Source organism: Stigmatopora argus, chromosome 9 (assembly GCF_051989625.1).
Source record: "Stigmatopora argus isolate UIUO_Sarg chromosome 9, RoL_Sarg_1.0, whole genome shotgun sequence".
Lineage (NCBI taxonomy): Eukaryota > Metazoa > Chordata > Actinopteri > Syngnathiformes > Syngnathidae > Stigmatopora > Stigmatopora argus.
This window is the reverse complement of record NC_135395.1, coordinates 8701618-8717767: the sequence shown is the minus strand read 5'-3', so window position 1 is coordinate 8717767 and position 16150 is coordinate 8701618. Positions and strand designations below refer to the sequence as shown.

The following is a 16150-nucleotide window of genomic DNA, read 5'->3' as shown; positions in this document are numbered from 1 at the left end:
AATGCAATAGCTGAGCATCCCACGTACTGATTGTGGGTAATGAAGTATTATTCTGAGAAGGTGCCATTGGCTATTGGTGTTGTGTGCACGAGTATATACTTGATTACCCAGAAAGCCCTCTTTTTGCCCGCGCATGCGCGTTATGCGTTTCCTGGTCGAAACTCGTCTGAATAAATCGTTCAGTGCTCATAGATATCTGTGAAAAATATTCATATCCCCTTCGTTAGAAAGTCCAACTGTGTGAGAGTCTGTGAAGATAGCATCAATACATTTTTGTTTTTTGGGGGGTTCTATTTTAGCACCTTCCACTCTTAAAATGGAAATAAAAGCAGCCGTGCATAGTCGTCGGTACTCGTAGCAGTCCATTAAGATCGGGTGGCAGCTGGCATGTTAACGGTGTGCTCCTTCAGCCGTTCCACTTTCTTCCCCTTCCTCTTTAGGTAATTGCTCGTCGGCCGTGGCGCGATTTTTTTTTTTTTGCCGCGGCCCGATGCGCCGTGATCGGAGGCGAGAGCAAATGACAGGCCGTTTGAGTTCCGACCGGCGTCGGCTAGTTGCTTGTTCAAACTCTTATTTTGACAATTCCCATTTGCCCACTGTTTGCGCAAGTGAATCTGAAGAACCAGGCAGGGAAACCCCCAAGCTGGCAGCTACCGCGTACCTTTGACGGAGAAGTAGCGTGAATAAATGAAAAATAAAATAGCTGGCGGGATGTTCAGAGCACGCTCCAGCACGACTTGTCACACTTAACTCGTACAATATTGGCCAATGTAATGAGGTCAAATGTAAGAGCAACACGTTTCGAAAAAAAAAAATTATTGGTTGTCCAGCATTTCAATGGATTATTCCATTTTTACCCAAATTAAAAAGGTTGCCACCTGTAAAAAAATAATAATAAACATCCAAAGAGCAAACCTTTGCTACTAAAAAAAAAGGAAAAAATATATTGAAATACAACGTTAGGAGTATTTTTCTTGCCTTGGCTCTCCCAATTCATGGTTGACGAATTCCTTGCTAGCACGTCTTTCTACGTGAAATACTTTTAATCTGACAGATTTTGGGTGATTGACTTTGAAAGCATTTTTTCTTTCTAGTTGGCATGAAATTTTTCCGTGGCTGGCATGCCGTGTTTGTGTGTGGTCAGCCTTGTCCTTGACGCGTCCTCCGTGGTGATAAATGCAGCCTGTCCGCTCTGTGGGTGTGGTGCAGTACCCCTGAGATTGTTTTCAGGTCAGCTTCATGCCTTGTTTATCTCCTCTGTCTTTTGTCCAACTGCTATTTGATAACGCTGCTTCCTCGGGGCGTGACCATAAATCTATACGTGAGAGTATATCGCAATACTTTCCATTCTAGATAGCCATCAATATACTCCCTCCCAAAAATCGATACTGCATTCTTTCAAAAGAGCCGGGACCGCTGTTTAATAACACACAGCGGAAGTAAAACCTTTGTTCATTGGCTACCATCCCGACCACTTTGGTGATGTCAATGGCAGACAATGAATTGAAAATGTACCTTGTCAAAAAAAAAAAAAAAAAAAAGGATCTCAACAGAGTTCATCTTTATGCTGTTCAAACCAAGGAAAAATATTTTGAGTAAGAAAATATACTACACAGTAAAATGAATTTTTGAGCAGTATAGTCATCTTGCAGAAAAGATTAAATAAACACCAGAGTGACAATTACAATGCAAAGTGGGCAAACGTCCTTAGAAGGACTTTGGCAGATGTCAATTTAAAAAGAAAAAAAAATCAACTACAAAGATGGTATGCGCTCATTAGCCCAGCAAACTTTGGCCTATTTGACTTGAAGACTTGCTAGCGATTAGCTGGCTGTGAGGAAGATTGAATTCCGAAAAGCCTTGTGCACAGAGAGCTCAGCATGGAAACAGTCCTTCATTTCCCATGATCTTTTTTTCATTTTTTTTCCTTCTGCCTATCTTTTAAGGTCTGACATTCACCAAAAGCCAGCGTGGGCGTTTCATGGCACCCGCGCAAGTCTTTGAACAGCACTAAAAAACCCACATGCGGCCCCTGTCCGACTTTATCGTTTTCAGGGACTATAACGACCACAGTGGATATCTCATTCAAACTAATTATTAGCTTAACTCATTCCCTCTCAAGCCCTGGTCAGAGTAGGTGTTGTGGTAGTTAGTAAAAGACGGTAAATTGTTGCGTAAAAACTCAAAATCCAGAATTTTTCTTCCCCAAAAACATGAAAACATCCAAAAAAATTGCAAGAAATTATGGGAAATTTGAACTACACACAATAGCATTTTTTTACATTCAAATGAGTATGCAGTATTTATTTATTTTTAATCACTACAGGAATTGTATCTTTAGCACCAAAAAAATGGTATCAGTGCAACACTTTATAACTGCACTAAAACAAGGGTGTCAAACTCGGGTTGGTTCGCGGGCCACATTAACGTCAATGCCATTTCATATGGGCCGGACCATTTTAGATCTAATATCTAGATTTTTTTTATTTTTCTAAATTGGATTAAAAGACCTGGATCAAAAGCCCCAAATAGTCCCTTTTTATAGATCTAAAACAATGTTTATTTGAGCTTTTTTTTCTTAGTAATGGAAATGTCTTTTAATCATGTTTTTCATAAGTGGAAAACGGAAAATATTTGTATATTTATTTTTAGATTTTACAAAATGCTTTTTGAACTAAAAACACAAAATAAAAAATTGGATTAAAAAATTGCAATGATTGATTTTAAAAAGGGGAAAATCAGGAATTGTAATGTACATCTATCATCATTTGAATTTGATCCTAAAACAGAAAGTCGTCACTCATAATTTACTTTCTCGGGCCGCATAAAATGATGCGGCGGGCCAGATTTGACCCCCCGGGCCGCCACTTTGAGCCCGGTGCACGAAAAGATGAGCCTTCTCAGCCACTCCTCCCCATTTAAATGAATTGGACATCTATTGTTGTCGATACCTGACAATGATTTAAAAAAGACACTCATTTGTACAATTGCCCTGTTGCTTTATCTATTTCCAGAAATTTAGCTCCGACATATTCTAAATATTCCAATAGAGCTGCTCAAAAGTTTATTTTTCTTTTCTGATATTAACACCAATAAACATCAATCTTTAAAACCACCTTAGTATGATAAAGTTCCCATGACTGCATCTTTTAACCGCATTAATGTACATGTTCTGAGAAATTCTAATCACGAGTCTGGTACTTAAAAATCCCCTTTTATCGTCCCGCACCCGGGAATTTCCCACCCATTATCGAGAATGTCTGCCAGCAGAACATCTTCCTTTTATTTTCCCTTTTGTCGTACTAATTGAAGCCCACAAAGTCCCCCCCCCCCCCGTCGCTTTCCTCCTTTCATTCTTCGCCGTCCAAGGCTCTTCTTTAGAGACGTCCTCACGTGGTCGCTCACCCGGGAAACCGCCACGCGTGCCACCATCCCGATAAAAACGCGTACATTTTGTTCTTATTTGGCCACGTCGGCGTACGTACGCTACATTCTCGCCGCCCGTCTCTCGCGTAGAGACTAATGGGACGGAAACGGGCGACCGTTGGTGACCATTTGCGCTCGTTGGTGGGCGCTCGACCTACCCAGCTGTGCTTCCCACTGAGCGAGGGAAAGCAATGGCCCGCTTCAGGGTCAAACGAGTCCCCAGTCGGGCGGCGAAACTCCGCTCAAAGCTGTTTGGGCCGACGCTCATTTCGCGGCAGCCGTACTGCGAGAGCCGAGGATCGGGGAATTTAATTGTCCGTCTTATTAGGAGACTTTCCAGAGCCTTTTCGTCTTTTAGCTTGGGAGAAACGGGGAAAGTTCTGCAACTGTTCCCAGTGCAACAAAGCAAACTGTCATAAAAGGAAAGAAAAAAAGTGAGGAACTAGAAAAGAGAATGCTAAAATACTACTACAGCAGGAGAAATCAAATATTGTCATTTTTCTGACTGCACTTGACCATATAGCGCACCTATTAAGTTTGACAAGAAAACAGTCGTTGGGATATTTACACCTAAAGATGGTTCAAATGTATATATTCAAATTGGAAAAGTGCTCAATACCATTTTCTATGCTACATAAATGACCATATTTTGTCTGCTATAACTCATATTTTTGTTGGGCCTTGTTTTCACTCTCACAGTCGTGAGATTATTCTCATTTTTTTTAGGTTAAAATTGTCCCAAAAATGTTTTATTGTAATGGTAACAGATGCACCCTCCATATTTTTAGATTAGATTAGATTAGATTTATTTTAGATTAGATTTATTTTAGATTAGATTTATTTTAGATTAGATTTATTTTAGATTAGATTTATTTTAGATTAGATTTATTTTAGATTAGATTTATCTTAGATTAGATTTATCTTAGATTAGAATTATTTTAGATTAGATTTATTTTAGATTAGATGTATTTTAGATTAGATGTATCTTAGATTAGATTTATTTTAGACCAGGTTAGATTAGATTAGATTAGATTAGAAATAATCATTTTTTAAAACTTTATCTACGTCTTGACAGACAAACTTTCCCTTCCCATTTCAAGACGCGGCTTTAATCCTGTCGTGGTGACATTTTCTCATCAACTAATTAGCGCCGCCAATCACTGTAAGATGCCATTTAACGCCAGTGTGGCAGCAAAAACGCCATTTTCCGAATAATGAGGGGGCATTTCTGCGCATATGCTAATGGAGGGAGAAAAAATCGGAACGTTTTGCCGCCCCAATTAGTCTTTGAGTGCATCACTTTTTTTCAATATCACTTTGTATGCTCTCATTCATTCCAACGCTAATGCACTTTAACCCTATAATTTCCAAATTATTTTTTTTCAAAAGGGAACTGAAATATTGCGGCACTAGCTTCAAATGAGCCAAATAATATAATATAATATAAAGGTTACGGTGTTCAATGCTTAGGTTGGGGCTATAAAAGGGACAGGCTTCTGCCCCATCATGAGGGGATTTCACGGCGTCTCTGTGTGAAATAGGATCAGGCTGAAGGTCTTCTTTAGGTCTTTTTAGGTCTGCAGGGACCAGATCTTGGTGGTGGGGCTCGTGGAATGATAAGTAGGGTTAAGGATAATTCTCCAAGGATTCTGGGATTGTTTGATGTTGTTCCTTCATGTGGCACAGATCAAGGTTATTAGGACCCTGCATATGTGATGTGCAGGTTACCATGACAACAACAGGAGTTACCATTGGAATTGCCTATAGGGCCAGTTTGATCATAAAACATGTAAAAATGGGAAGAAAAAAAAACATATCGTTTAACTGTAGTTTTGCTGTAGCGATATACCCCGAAAATTAGTTTTTTTTTTTTCACTGAGCTGTATGGCTTTAGTAAGGTTAGGTAAAGTATCCATAATGAAATGTTGTATCCTGATACGATATTGGATTACAAAACTATCAATCACCAGAAATTTGTTGATAGCCATAGAATATATTTTTTGCATTTTCCCTCTCAACTCTCTCGTCTTAACTTCTGAATTCATTGACAGCACTGGATGTCCACTCTCACATTTGGAGCTCTACCATCAAAAATCCAATTAAATAATAATTTATAAACCGTTTAGTCAGAGTGCGCATCTTGGTAAGAGGAAGAGCTTTTTTCTTTTTTTTTTAACTCCGCGCAGTCTAATGGCTTCTTCAGGTCTAATTGTTATAATCTTAGTTTTTTATGTGTCCCCATGGGGTGGTCCACAACACGTTGTTGTTGTTGTGGTGGTGGTGGTTAATGAAACGCATACCAAATCAGCCGCCTTGCAGCAAAACATCTTGTTAGAACCACTCTTCCATGGGGTGAGACAATCTTTGCAGAGGAGGGATGTTGGGGAATTGCCTTAAGCGTAATAATATAGTGTTTGGAAAAGTTTTTCTTTCTTTTTACAAAGAATCCAGGGAAAATGACGAAAATCGAGCTCGATTTCTGATCAAATTGAGGAGGTTCCTGTTTCTACTCTGTGTTGCTTCCGGCATTTCATTCATAAACTTCTCGTCTATGTATATCATATCCCCCCCCAGTTGACACCGCGTGTCTTGGAGTTCATTAATTAGCAGTCGCCCGGCCTGTATATTAACAGACGGGCGCATGTCTTGGCCTGTCAACACCGCACCTTCCAAAGCTCCGGGTCACCACTGTCTCATCAATTTTCCTGCCTCGAGTAGACGGCGACGTTGGCAACTATGAGAGATTTCCCGTTTTATTGTGTTTATTTTGGGGGGAATTGGTGGGGGGGTTCTCCTTTGAGATGAGATGCAATGTTCCCTTCAACAACAATGTCAAAGCCACAAAAAATAGCAAAAAAATCCTTTGGAAGGGGCAATTGAAGTGGACGACCAATGCCGTCTGTTGGGATTATTCTGGGATATTATTATATATGTGCGTATTAATCATTATATGTATGTGTGGAATATTAATCATTATATGTATGTGTGGAATATTAATCATTATATGTAGACGAAAGCTCAGTATATCGGTTACCAAGGACACTTTCCCCTGCAGCTGGCCCCGAGGACATTTAATTGTTTTGAGGACTATTGACCTGACAGATCACCCAGTCATGGGCCGAGGACTGTTGATCTGAGTTCGCAATGAAGATCTGTGAAGGACTCTTAAATTGCTTTGACTTGGATTCCGGCAGATGGCGATAATCGAATCAACTTCCGAAAATACTCGCATATTGTTTTTAAAATAGTGTCGCTCGTTTCACCTTTTATGGAAAATGTTATGCTTACTTGTGCAAATACTTACGCAGTTGTTTTTGGTTTCCGACCTGATAGGCAATTGTTGTTGCAGTTGTTTTTTGACCTTAATTGTGTTATTCAGTTAGCTTATGCAATTGTTTGAATAAGATGACCTTAAGTGTTTTGATTATGTCTCCGATGTCTCTCCTTTTTTAAAAGTATATCTATTAATAAACCTATCACCGTCATTGGAAATTTATGAGTTAACATAAACACTATTCCAGCCGCAATTTTTGGTCCAGTGAAAAATTTCTGTCGGATTCCCTTATTAAATAGTTTGTCTTTTAGAAATGAGATAACAATTGTTGGTGGGAGTGGATGGAGAAGCTGTTGTGGGATAGCAAGTCATGCGATAAATCATTTTTCATTTATTGTCACAGTCCTAAAGTGAAATGCCAAGACTGAAGATGAGACTAGAAAAGGAGCATCTGATGGTCCCTAATTATCAGAGTCTCTTTTAGCCTCTTTGTCGTGGGGTTCTAACCTGAGTGGACATTTTGCATGAGGACATGCTAATCCCCTCTGGGAGACACAAAGACCATCAAGAGAATGAGTAATAATTTAGCGCTGTGGCTTTCATCCCAAGCACTCACCTCTCATGTCGGGCGGCCACTTTGCTTTGGTTTCAAGTGACGACTTTTAATGTGTGACTTTAAGGGACCATTTGCCATCTGGAATCAATTTGTCTTCACCTTGCGTGGCTTTTCACAAACTGTGAATGTAATGAAACTTCCCAAGGCTGGGAGCACTTTAAATATATCAATTATGACTTTTAAATCATTTTTGCTTGATCATGATTATGTTGGGTATTTTGAATATCAACGTCCATGTTGGTAAAATTAACACGTTCAATTGTGGATCCTACAATCTTTACTCTGCTGTGAATTTTAATATTAGTATTTCACTCGTAGTTGTTGGTTCATTTGCCGCCACACCGCAATTTCATTATTTTTAAAGAAATCAGCTCATTCTGACTTCATTTTAATGTCAACGCAGTGTTTTGGATGCTATTGGCCCCTACTAACATGGCTGCCCACAGACCATGTTGGTAGGGGCAGTAAAATATTTTTTTTATGCTTCTACCATCAATTGAAATGAATTTATCACGAGTCCATTTCCAATCCATTTGAAGTGGGAAGGCACCAGTGAATGAATGAATGAATGAATGAATGAGCTATCCATCCCACTTCAAATGGATCGGACATCTAGCGCCGTCAATGGCAGTTAAGCAGTGTCTGACCAATCCATTTTGGATTGGATTGGATTGGATAACTTTATTCATCCCGTATTCGTGAAATTTCGTTGTCACAGTAGCAAGAGGGTGAGGATGCAGAAATAGGAAAGGCATTTTAGACATAAATAGATAGGTAATGAGTAAGTTAATAAATGAATACATGAATTAATATATAAATAAATAAGTGTGTTGCTGAAATATATATATACATACATACATACATACATACACATACACATACATACATACATACATACATACATACATACATACATACATACACACATACACACATACACACATACACACATACACACATACACACATACACACATACACACATACACACATACACACATACACACATACACACATACACACATACACACATACACACATACACACATACACACATACACACATACACACATACACACATACACACATACACACATACACACATACACACATACACACATACACACATACACACATACACACATACACACATACACACATACACACATACACACATACACACATACACACATACATACATACATACATACACACACATACATACACACACACACATACATACACACACACATACATACACACACACACACATACATACATACATACATACATACATACATACATACATACATACACACATACACACATACACACATACACACATACACACATACACACATACACACATACACACATACACACATACACACACACACACATACACACACACACATACATACATACATACACACACACACATACATACACACACACACATACATGCATACATACATACATACATACATATACACATACGTGTACATATACACATACGTGTACATATATATATATATATATATATACATACACACATATATAAGCACATATATACATACATACACATGCAATTTGCCTTTACATTTGAATATATAATTTTATCATAATTTAGTATTAAGTGAAAACTTGTCAAAAACATGGTTTTAGTACGGCATCGGCATTGGTCAATACCACACACCTTTCGGAAGAGATCTCGGGGAAAATGGCGCAAAGCCTCAGGGCTAAGATAAGCTTGATGATATAAATGAACACACGTTGTCTCTTTCGCTCATTCTCCAGGGGCCACCAAAGACATGGGCAAGATGCTCGGTGGCGAGGAGGAAAAAGACCCCGACGCCCAGAAGAAGGAGGAGGAGAGGCAAGAAGCGCTGAGGCAACAAGAAGAGGAGAGGAAGGCCAAGTATGCCAGAATGGAGGCCGACAGGGAAAACCTCCGACAGGGCATCAGGGATAAGGTACCCAATTACACCACCCGACAAAAAGAAAAATGTTCGGCACTGTCACGGGCGGCCAATGATAACACAGTAAAATGAATGAATACATAAATAAGTTAAAAAAATGAATTGTGGTCTTCCTCTGGCCAAGATGCACCCTGCCACCAATTGGCTTTTGAATAGCTGTCCACTGTGGTCATCAGAAAGAAAGAAAAAAATATTATAACACTCGTGTTGGTAGCATTTAACCAAATGCTAATTTTGTCTCCAATAATTCTCCATGTTATGAGTGCTTTTCCACCCATACCGTGGCACTTTTGGTGTTTTTTCCCAATTTTGGTACATGAATAATGAATGCAGCAGGCCATCGCGGAACACCTTACAGAGGGTCAACGGGCGGCACGACGGTTGATCTCCAGGCAGAGATGCGGAAAATGAGATGTACTCCCCCGTGACCTGGTTTCCGCTTTCCCGTAATGGGATTCCTGGGCCAGTAAATATCCGGGAGGCAGGCCGGCGGTGCGGCGTTCTACCACCGAGGCGCGTTTCGTATATGTTTTTACAAACGGGGCGAGGGGTCGTCCGGGGATCGCTTAGGCTACAATATCTCCCGTAGAAAATGGCTCGTCAGCTTTTCTTGCGATTCATTAGAACCCCCCGAAGGAACCCAAAGCGATCTCACCGCAACACGGTGTAAGAAAATACTTTTTAAAGCCCTTTTTTAGATGGAGGTTGAATAACAACACTAATACGTTAGTGAACAAACAACCTCCCTAGTCGCTGTGTTTGTGTTTTATGATATGACCTCCCTAACTGGTTATTTTATTTTATGACATCAAAACCTTCTGGACCTTGTTAGGTTTTTGCAAGTGCTCTTTTATGACAGTTTTTGCTATTTAAAGGTCATTGTAGCAAATGTTACCTTGCGCATCCTAGTCAAAATGGACGATAGTTGACGATAGTCCTCAATAGCAATGCAACATGATCATTTAAAGCAGTGGCGGAACAAACGGGAACGCTGCTTGGGGGCAGCAAGTATTACCGGGCCCCTCCAGCGGACCATCGAACGGGGGTAGGGAGCGTGGTGCTGGTAGAGATCTTTCAACGAGTCCCTCCACAGTTTTGTGGGCCCCTGAAGACAATCAGGTAATGGTTGGAAACAAAATTTGGGGCAAAAAAAAGTATTTGTTTATTTTTCCATTGAGAAATAGCTTCTTTATTAGTTACTACTCCAATACAATTTTTTGGGATCCTAATACCAATTATAATACTTGTGTGGTATCAATTGATCGTGACCGGACGTTGACGGACACTTCATCCCCGGACGTTTCGTGGCACGGACGTTTCGTCGCCGGACAGTTCGTCGAACAGACATTTCGTCTCCGGACATTTCGTCGACGGACAATTTATCGCCGGACATTTCGTCGAAGGACAATTCGTCGCCGGATTCGCTCGCGCTCAAAATTATAATCATGAGAGAGAGAGAGTTTGTCATTGCATTAACAATGTCAGAGCATTAATATCTAAATATCTAATATCAAAATTATCAATAACTTGCGTTTTATTGGCGTCTGTGTACATGTTTTCAATTCGTCCTGTTCTCGTGTGTGTATAGACAAACTTGCCTTGCCTGTGCCCATCCCACATTTTATACTATTATTGTCCCAAATTAAACACTTTAGCATGTCACATATACACACACACAGTTTACAAGAAATTACAATTAATATACTAATAGTCTCGATGTGTCTGTTCGGCGAACTGTCAGGCGACGAGACATCCGGGGACGAAGTGTCCGTCAGCGAAATGTCCGGGTACCCAACCCTTTTTTTCATACTAAATGACTCTACAGTTGCTTGACTGGGAAGTAATTGCTGATTGGCTGGGTCAGAAAGGAGCTATCAGACAGATGGTGAAGCTAAATTGCTACTTTTTTGTAAATCGTCTCCGCCAGCATTAAAGTGGAATGATTTTGTCGAGAGCAAAACGCTCGACGACTCTCACTTGACGCGTCGTTGTGTTCCCGCGCAGTACGGCATCAAGAAGAAGGAGGAAAAGGAGGCGGAGGCGGCGGCCGCCATGGAGCAGGCTTCGGAGGGCAGCCTGACACGCCCCAAGAAGGCGGTTCCCACCGGCTGTGGCGACGAGGAAGAGGAGGAGAGCATCGTGGACACGGTGATGAAGTTCATCCCGGCACCGCTCATGGATATGTTCAACAAGAAGTAACCACACCTCCGTCCTTCCTCCCTTCTTCTCCTCCTCCTCCTCTTCTTCAAACTCTGCTCTTCTTCTTCTTCCTCTTCGACTGCCGCGATGTGACATTACGTTGGTCGCAAAATGGCTAATTTAATGTCCTGTCTGCCGCTTATTCATGAGAAATGATCATACTTATATTCCCCCATCGTGCCCACTTTGGTTTGTAAATAGCTTGGCGTTACATGACAAACAATTCAATATATAGATGAATAATATATACCGTATTTTACTGACTATAAGTCGCAGATTTGTTTTCATCGCCAGGGTTGCAATTTAGTAACTTATTAGAGAGGACGTCCCAACTAAATTGATATCTCAGTTCAATATTGCGCCACTGGTGAGACAATGAGGGACAATTTGCACTTTATTATTGTAAGCGGACAAAGAGGCTTAGATTCACGTGAACAAACAAACATGGCAGCTCATTAACTCAAATGTCATGCACAGTCTGTCATAACAAAACTGAAAAGATCACATAACAAACGAAATCATATAACTGGCAAAAAATGAAACAATAGCATATAGACAAAAACAGTCTTGTGTTCTTATTGGATCTCTTTTGCCCAAAAATGTTGATTTTGTCATTTGTTAGGGCACCGTTACTGCCAGTGGTATTATTCAGCGATGACCTGCCAGTTTGTTACGTTTAGCATAACGGCCAGTATCGCCATAAGTTTACCTGAACCCCCCCAACCCGGCCCCCCACGTCACTTTGCATTAAGCTGCCGCAAAATTAGATATCTGTTCTTTGGGTTTGATTTTATGAAATAGGTTTTACCATAATGTGATTCATAGTCCAGTGTGACATGTTTTTCCTGTTATGCAGTTTTAGACTTGTGCGATTTATAGTCCGAAAAATACAGTCATTCTATATACATAAATAATATATATGACATTTAGAAAGATGGGTAGATGAGTACAAGCCATATTTTTAACTTTGAAGACGATATCTAAATCTTTTTTTTCTTTTACATTGTTGATAATATCTGATGTATGAATGGGAAAAAAAAACTGATCATAAATGATAGGTTTTTTCATATTTTTATTCAAAGGCATGCAGTGAGACGTGGTCATTTGTCACCATAAAGCGAAACATCTGAGGCAATAATTGGGTTTTTTGTTGTTGTTTGTTTTGATAACCCGATTTATAAATGTTCTTCCACGTCATGGTGAGTGGGGCTAAAAAAAATAGAAAAAAAATCCTCCAAATGACACTAAGTTGTCTTCGAACAGTAAATGATTGTCACTGTCGTGGCTCGTGAGTTTTTGCTACATTTTGCTTATGTTGTATGATTGTAAAAAAAAAAAAATCAAAGAAATATTCTTCAAATTTACCGGTCAAAAGTCCATTTTGACCAGTTAACGTGATTGGCAGTGATAGACAATCTTGGCTTTTACGTTTGGGAGAAGATGGAGGTCTCTCTGTTTCAGTCATATAAAACGTTAACGTCCTAAGTTGTTGTAAAGCTGGTTTAGATCATGAAAAAGAGTACACATTCATGTATTCATTCAATGCCTTTGTCATCAAAATGGGCAAGAACAGTTGGCAATTCTGTTTCGACGTACGCCGCTACTGCGGGATCCGCCAAAAATTGCGTTAAATAACATTATTGTTCATTAGAAATTAACAATGGGACCTCAAATTTGAGGGTTTTATCTCTTTTTTTGTGTTGTATTTAAATATCTGATTGGAGATCTACTTTAGCATCTCATCCAGCATCAGTTTTGCGTCATACAGTCTTCGGATAGTAATGTCGATGTTAGTATGTTTGTTTTGGAGACGCTGGTTCGTCTATTTCTTTGTATAAAAAATGTATCCATGTGAATTGTTTCAAGCAGTTAGATAATGTCTTGTTTTTCACATGTCCATCTCACAATGTAATTCCAAAATACTCAAGACAATATCGTCAAAGTTAGTTCCTCGGTTCGTGTCGTGTGAATATCGAATGTCAGCCATTTTTCTTTCTGTAGGCATTGAGGGAGGGTTGCCAGATGTGGACATATTTCGTTATCTCCGACACTCCACCACGTCTTCTCGAAACATTCCAAATGTTTTTAACATTCCGCTAACTTAGCCTTGTTGTTAGCCAAAAGTTACGCTGCCATTCGTACCGGAGCATTTCCAGAATTTGACTGTGAATTTGTGCTTTTTTTTAAATGAATTGTACCCACAATCTTAGCCTGTGTGTGACAAATCATAGACACTAGAAGCAGTATTTTTCATGTATCCTGAATGTCATAAATTTCCGGCAGTTGGCCAAAAAGAAACGTGAAATATAAGCTTTTGCGTTCGTTGAGTGATTTCCCTATGCTAATACAACTGCCCTTTCTAGCCTTCTATTCGAGTGCTAGCAGCCAATTACCGACATCCCCCCAAAAAAACATAATCCAATCAAACCAAAGAACGACACTCGTGGACGGCATTCCTTTTTTTTCTGCATATCTCAGGTGTTGTCGCTCGTACCTTGGCTAGTTTTCTACTAGCTTCATTAGCCTAGCTCGCTAACATCTCCAAGAGCCTTGAAACCCGCACAATTGCCGTTCACACCCCCCGAACGAATTCCAGCAAGCTACGATGACTGCCCCCCTGGCCAATTTGTACTAATTATCCAGTTACTGCGCTCTCTTCATCTACTGTTGTTTGTTCAAATTGGACCACGGTTGCTCCACTAAAGCCTTTTTTTGTTTTTCCTGCTCATTAATCATCCTAATAACGCGTTGCTTGCCATAGTCGGCAATAAAAGCCAATGGCGGCGAGTGAGGCGCATTCAAATAATAGAAAACCGAGCCACTTGATACTAAAACTACACTTTGATGTGACTTGAACGTAATAGTCCGGTGTTTGTCATTTGTACTTGTGGATGCTCGTGTGTCGTCGCTAGCTGGTCCCGTTCCTGTCCTCTTGGTAGCTGGTGATTGTTTCAATTTCCCTTTTATTAATATACCGTAATTTGTCGGACTTTAAGCCGCTGCTTTTTTTCCTCCACTTTTAGCCCTGCGGCTTATATGTGGGTAATTACAGGCCAATGTCAAAAGTAGCGAGAAAGAAATGTTGTAGTGTCCAGATTGGAAAACTATTGATACTCGGTTATTTGTTTTTTGCATTAGAAGTTTGTCGTCATGTGGTAAATTTGATTTTGCAGTTAATAGAGTTTTCTTGTTCACTCATTGGCTGCAATTTACGGCCCGAGATGCCCAATCCATTCGAGGTGGGAGAGTGGGCAGACAATGGGTTCATTCGCTGCCACCCTCCCGCTTCAAATGGATTGGCCATCTACTGGTTATAAGATCATTGGTGGCCAGAGAAAGAACAAATGTATTTACATTTTTTAACTCAAATACGTCCAATCCATTTGAGATGGGAGGCTGACATTTGTTCATTTGCTCACATTCTCCCAGGTAAAATGGATTGGTCGTCTATTAGTGATAAACTAGCGGTAAATAGGTTTTAAGATAAATTTTGAGAGGCACATGTTGAGACATTTGTCATTGTCAATGCCATTTAAAGAGTTCATGAAGTTGTTTTTTTAACGTACATAGTATCAAAAATATATATATTTTCGAGTATCAATATGGAGTTGCATTTTTTTAGTATTGTGACAACAGTGGTCTTTCCATGTGAACATTTCCGCGTCTTATATATGACAAAATACTGTCAAATGTGATGTGTGCGGCTTATAGTCCGGTGCGCTTTATAGTCCCAAAATTACAGTATATATCTATGTATATCCAAGTGCATATTTAAGTCTTTTCTACAGCAAAGTCTCCTGACCATCCTTCTTCTTCCTGTACGTATGTATGCATGCTCCGTGGTGTGCGATGGTGCGATTATAAAGCGTTTTCCACGTGTCCTCTCGTGTGTCTTTTACCCGTCCCCCCAAAAGCGTCACCGTGTTAGCCTCACTTGCATGCCCTCCGAAGCAGGATATTTTAGTCTGCATAACTTTATGCGGAAAAAACAAAAAAAATGATATGAAAAATGTGGAATCACAGCACACGCTGAGAATAAAGTGATTTCATACAAACTTTTGTATTGTCTGTCTTTTTGCACAGGCTGTTTTGGAAAATGTGGTGACGTTTTTAGGAACTTTGGATCATTTCCTGTTCATTTTAAAGCATTTCTAGGTGACTTCAGCATCAGTTTTTTTGCAGCTCTTGCAGGTTGTTGATATCAAGTCATTTTTTCCCCATTGAAAACGCCATTGGAAACCAATAGGGATGTTTTTGGTCAAATTTTGTGCGCCTTGACTTCCTAAATTCTTTTTATGCATGAATAAGAAGTGGATTAGATATGTTTTGAAAAAGTCCACGTAGAGAGCATTTTTTTACAGGCTCATTATTGGTGATTTAGGATATCGACCAGTTTGCAAATTAGAAAAAAACAGGGTGGCAATTAATATAAATCTGGATCGTTTTTTTATTACCAGGCGGTGATCATTTGATTTTAATCATGGCACCGATGAATATTGATATGGCCTAAGATTAGACTCGATCGCGGAAGATACGTAATGGGGATTAAATGAGCGAGATGATAGATTATCGTCTTCACCAAGGGACTGGAGTATAAACCACACCGCAATTAGATTGGCAGCCAGACAATTGGACCATAACGAACATGTGACTTGCA

At 39.8% G+C, this 16150-nt stretch overlaps 1 protein-coding gene across 4 annotated transcripts in view; it reads left to right on the top strand.

Annotated features, from left to right (window-relative positions):
* LOC144082903 (complexin-2-like) overlaps window positions 1–16150 on the top strand; it is a 68829-nt gene that overhangs the window by 22322 nt on the left and 30357 nt on the right. For all 4 annotated transcript variants that reach the window (XM_077610384.1, XM_077610383.1, XM_077610385.1 and 1 more), the window contains exons 3-4: window positions 9113–9288; window positions 11299–11489. In XM_077610384.1, the coding sequence (XP_077466510.1) occupies window positions 9113–9288; window positions 11299–11489 (367 nt within the window). The remainder of the gene's footprint in view (window positions 1–9112; window positions 9289–11298; window positions 11490–16150) is intronic.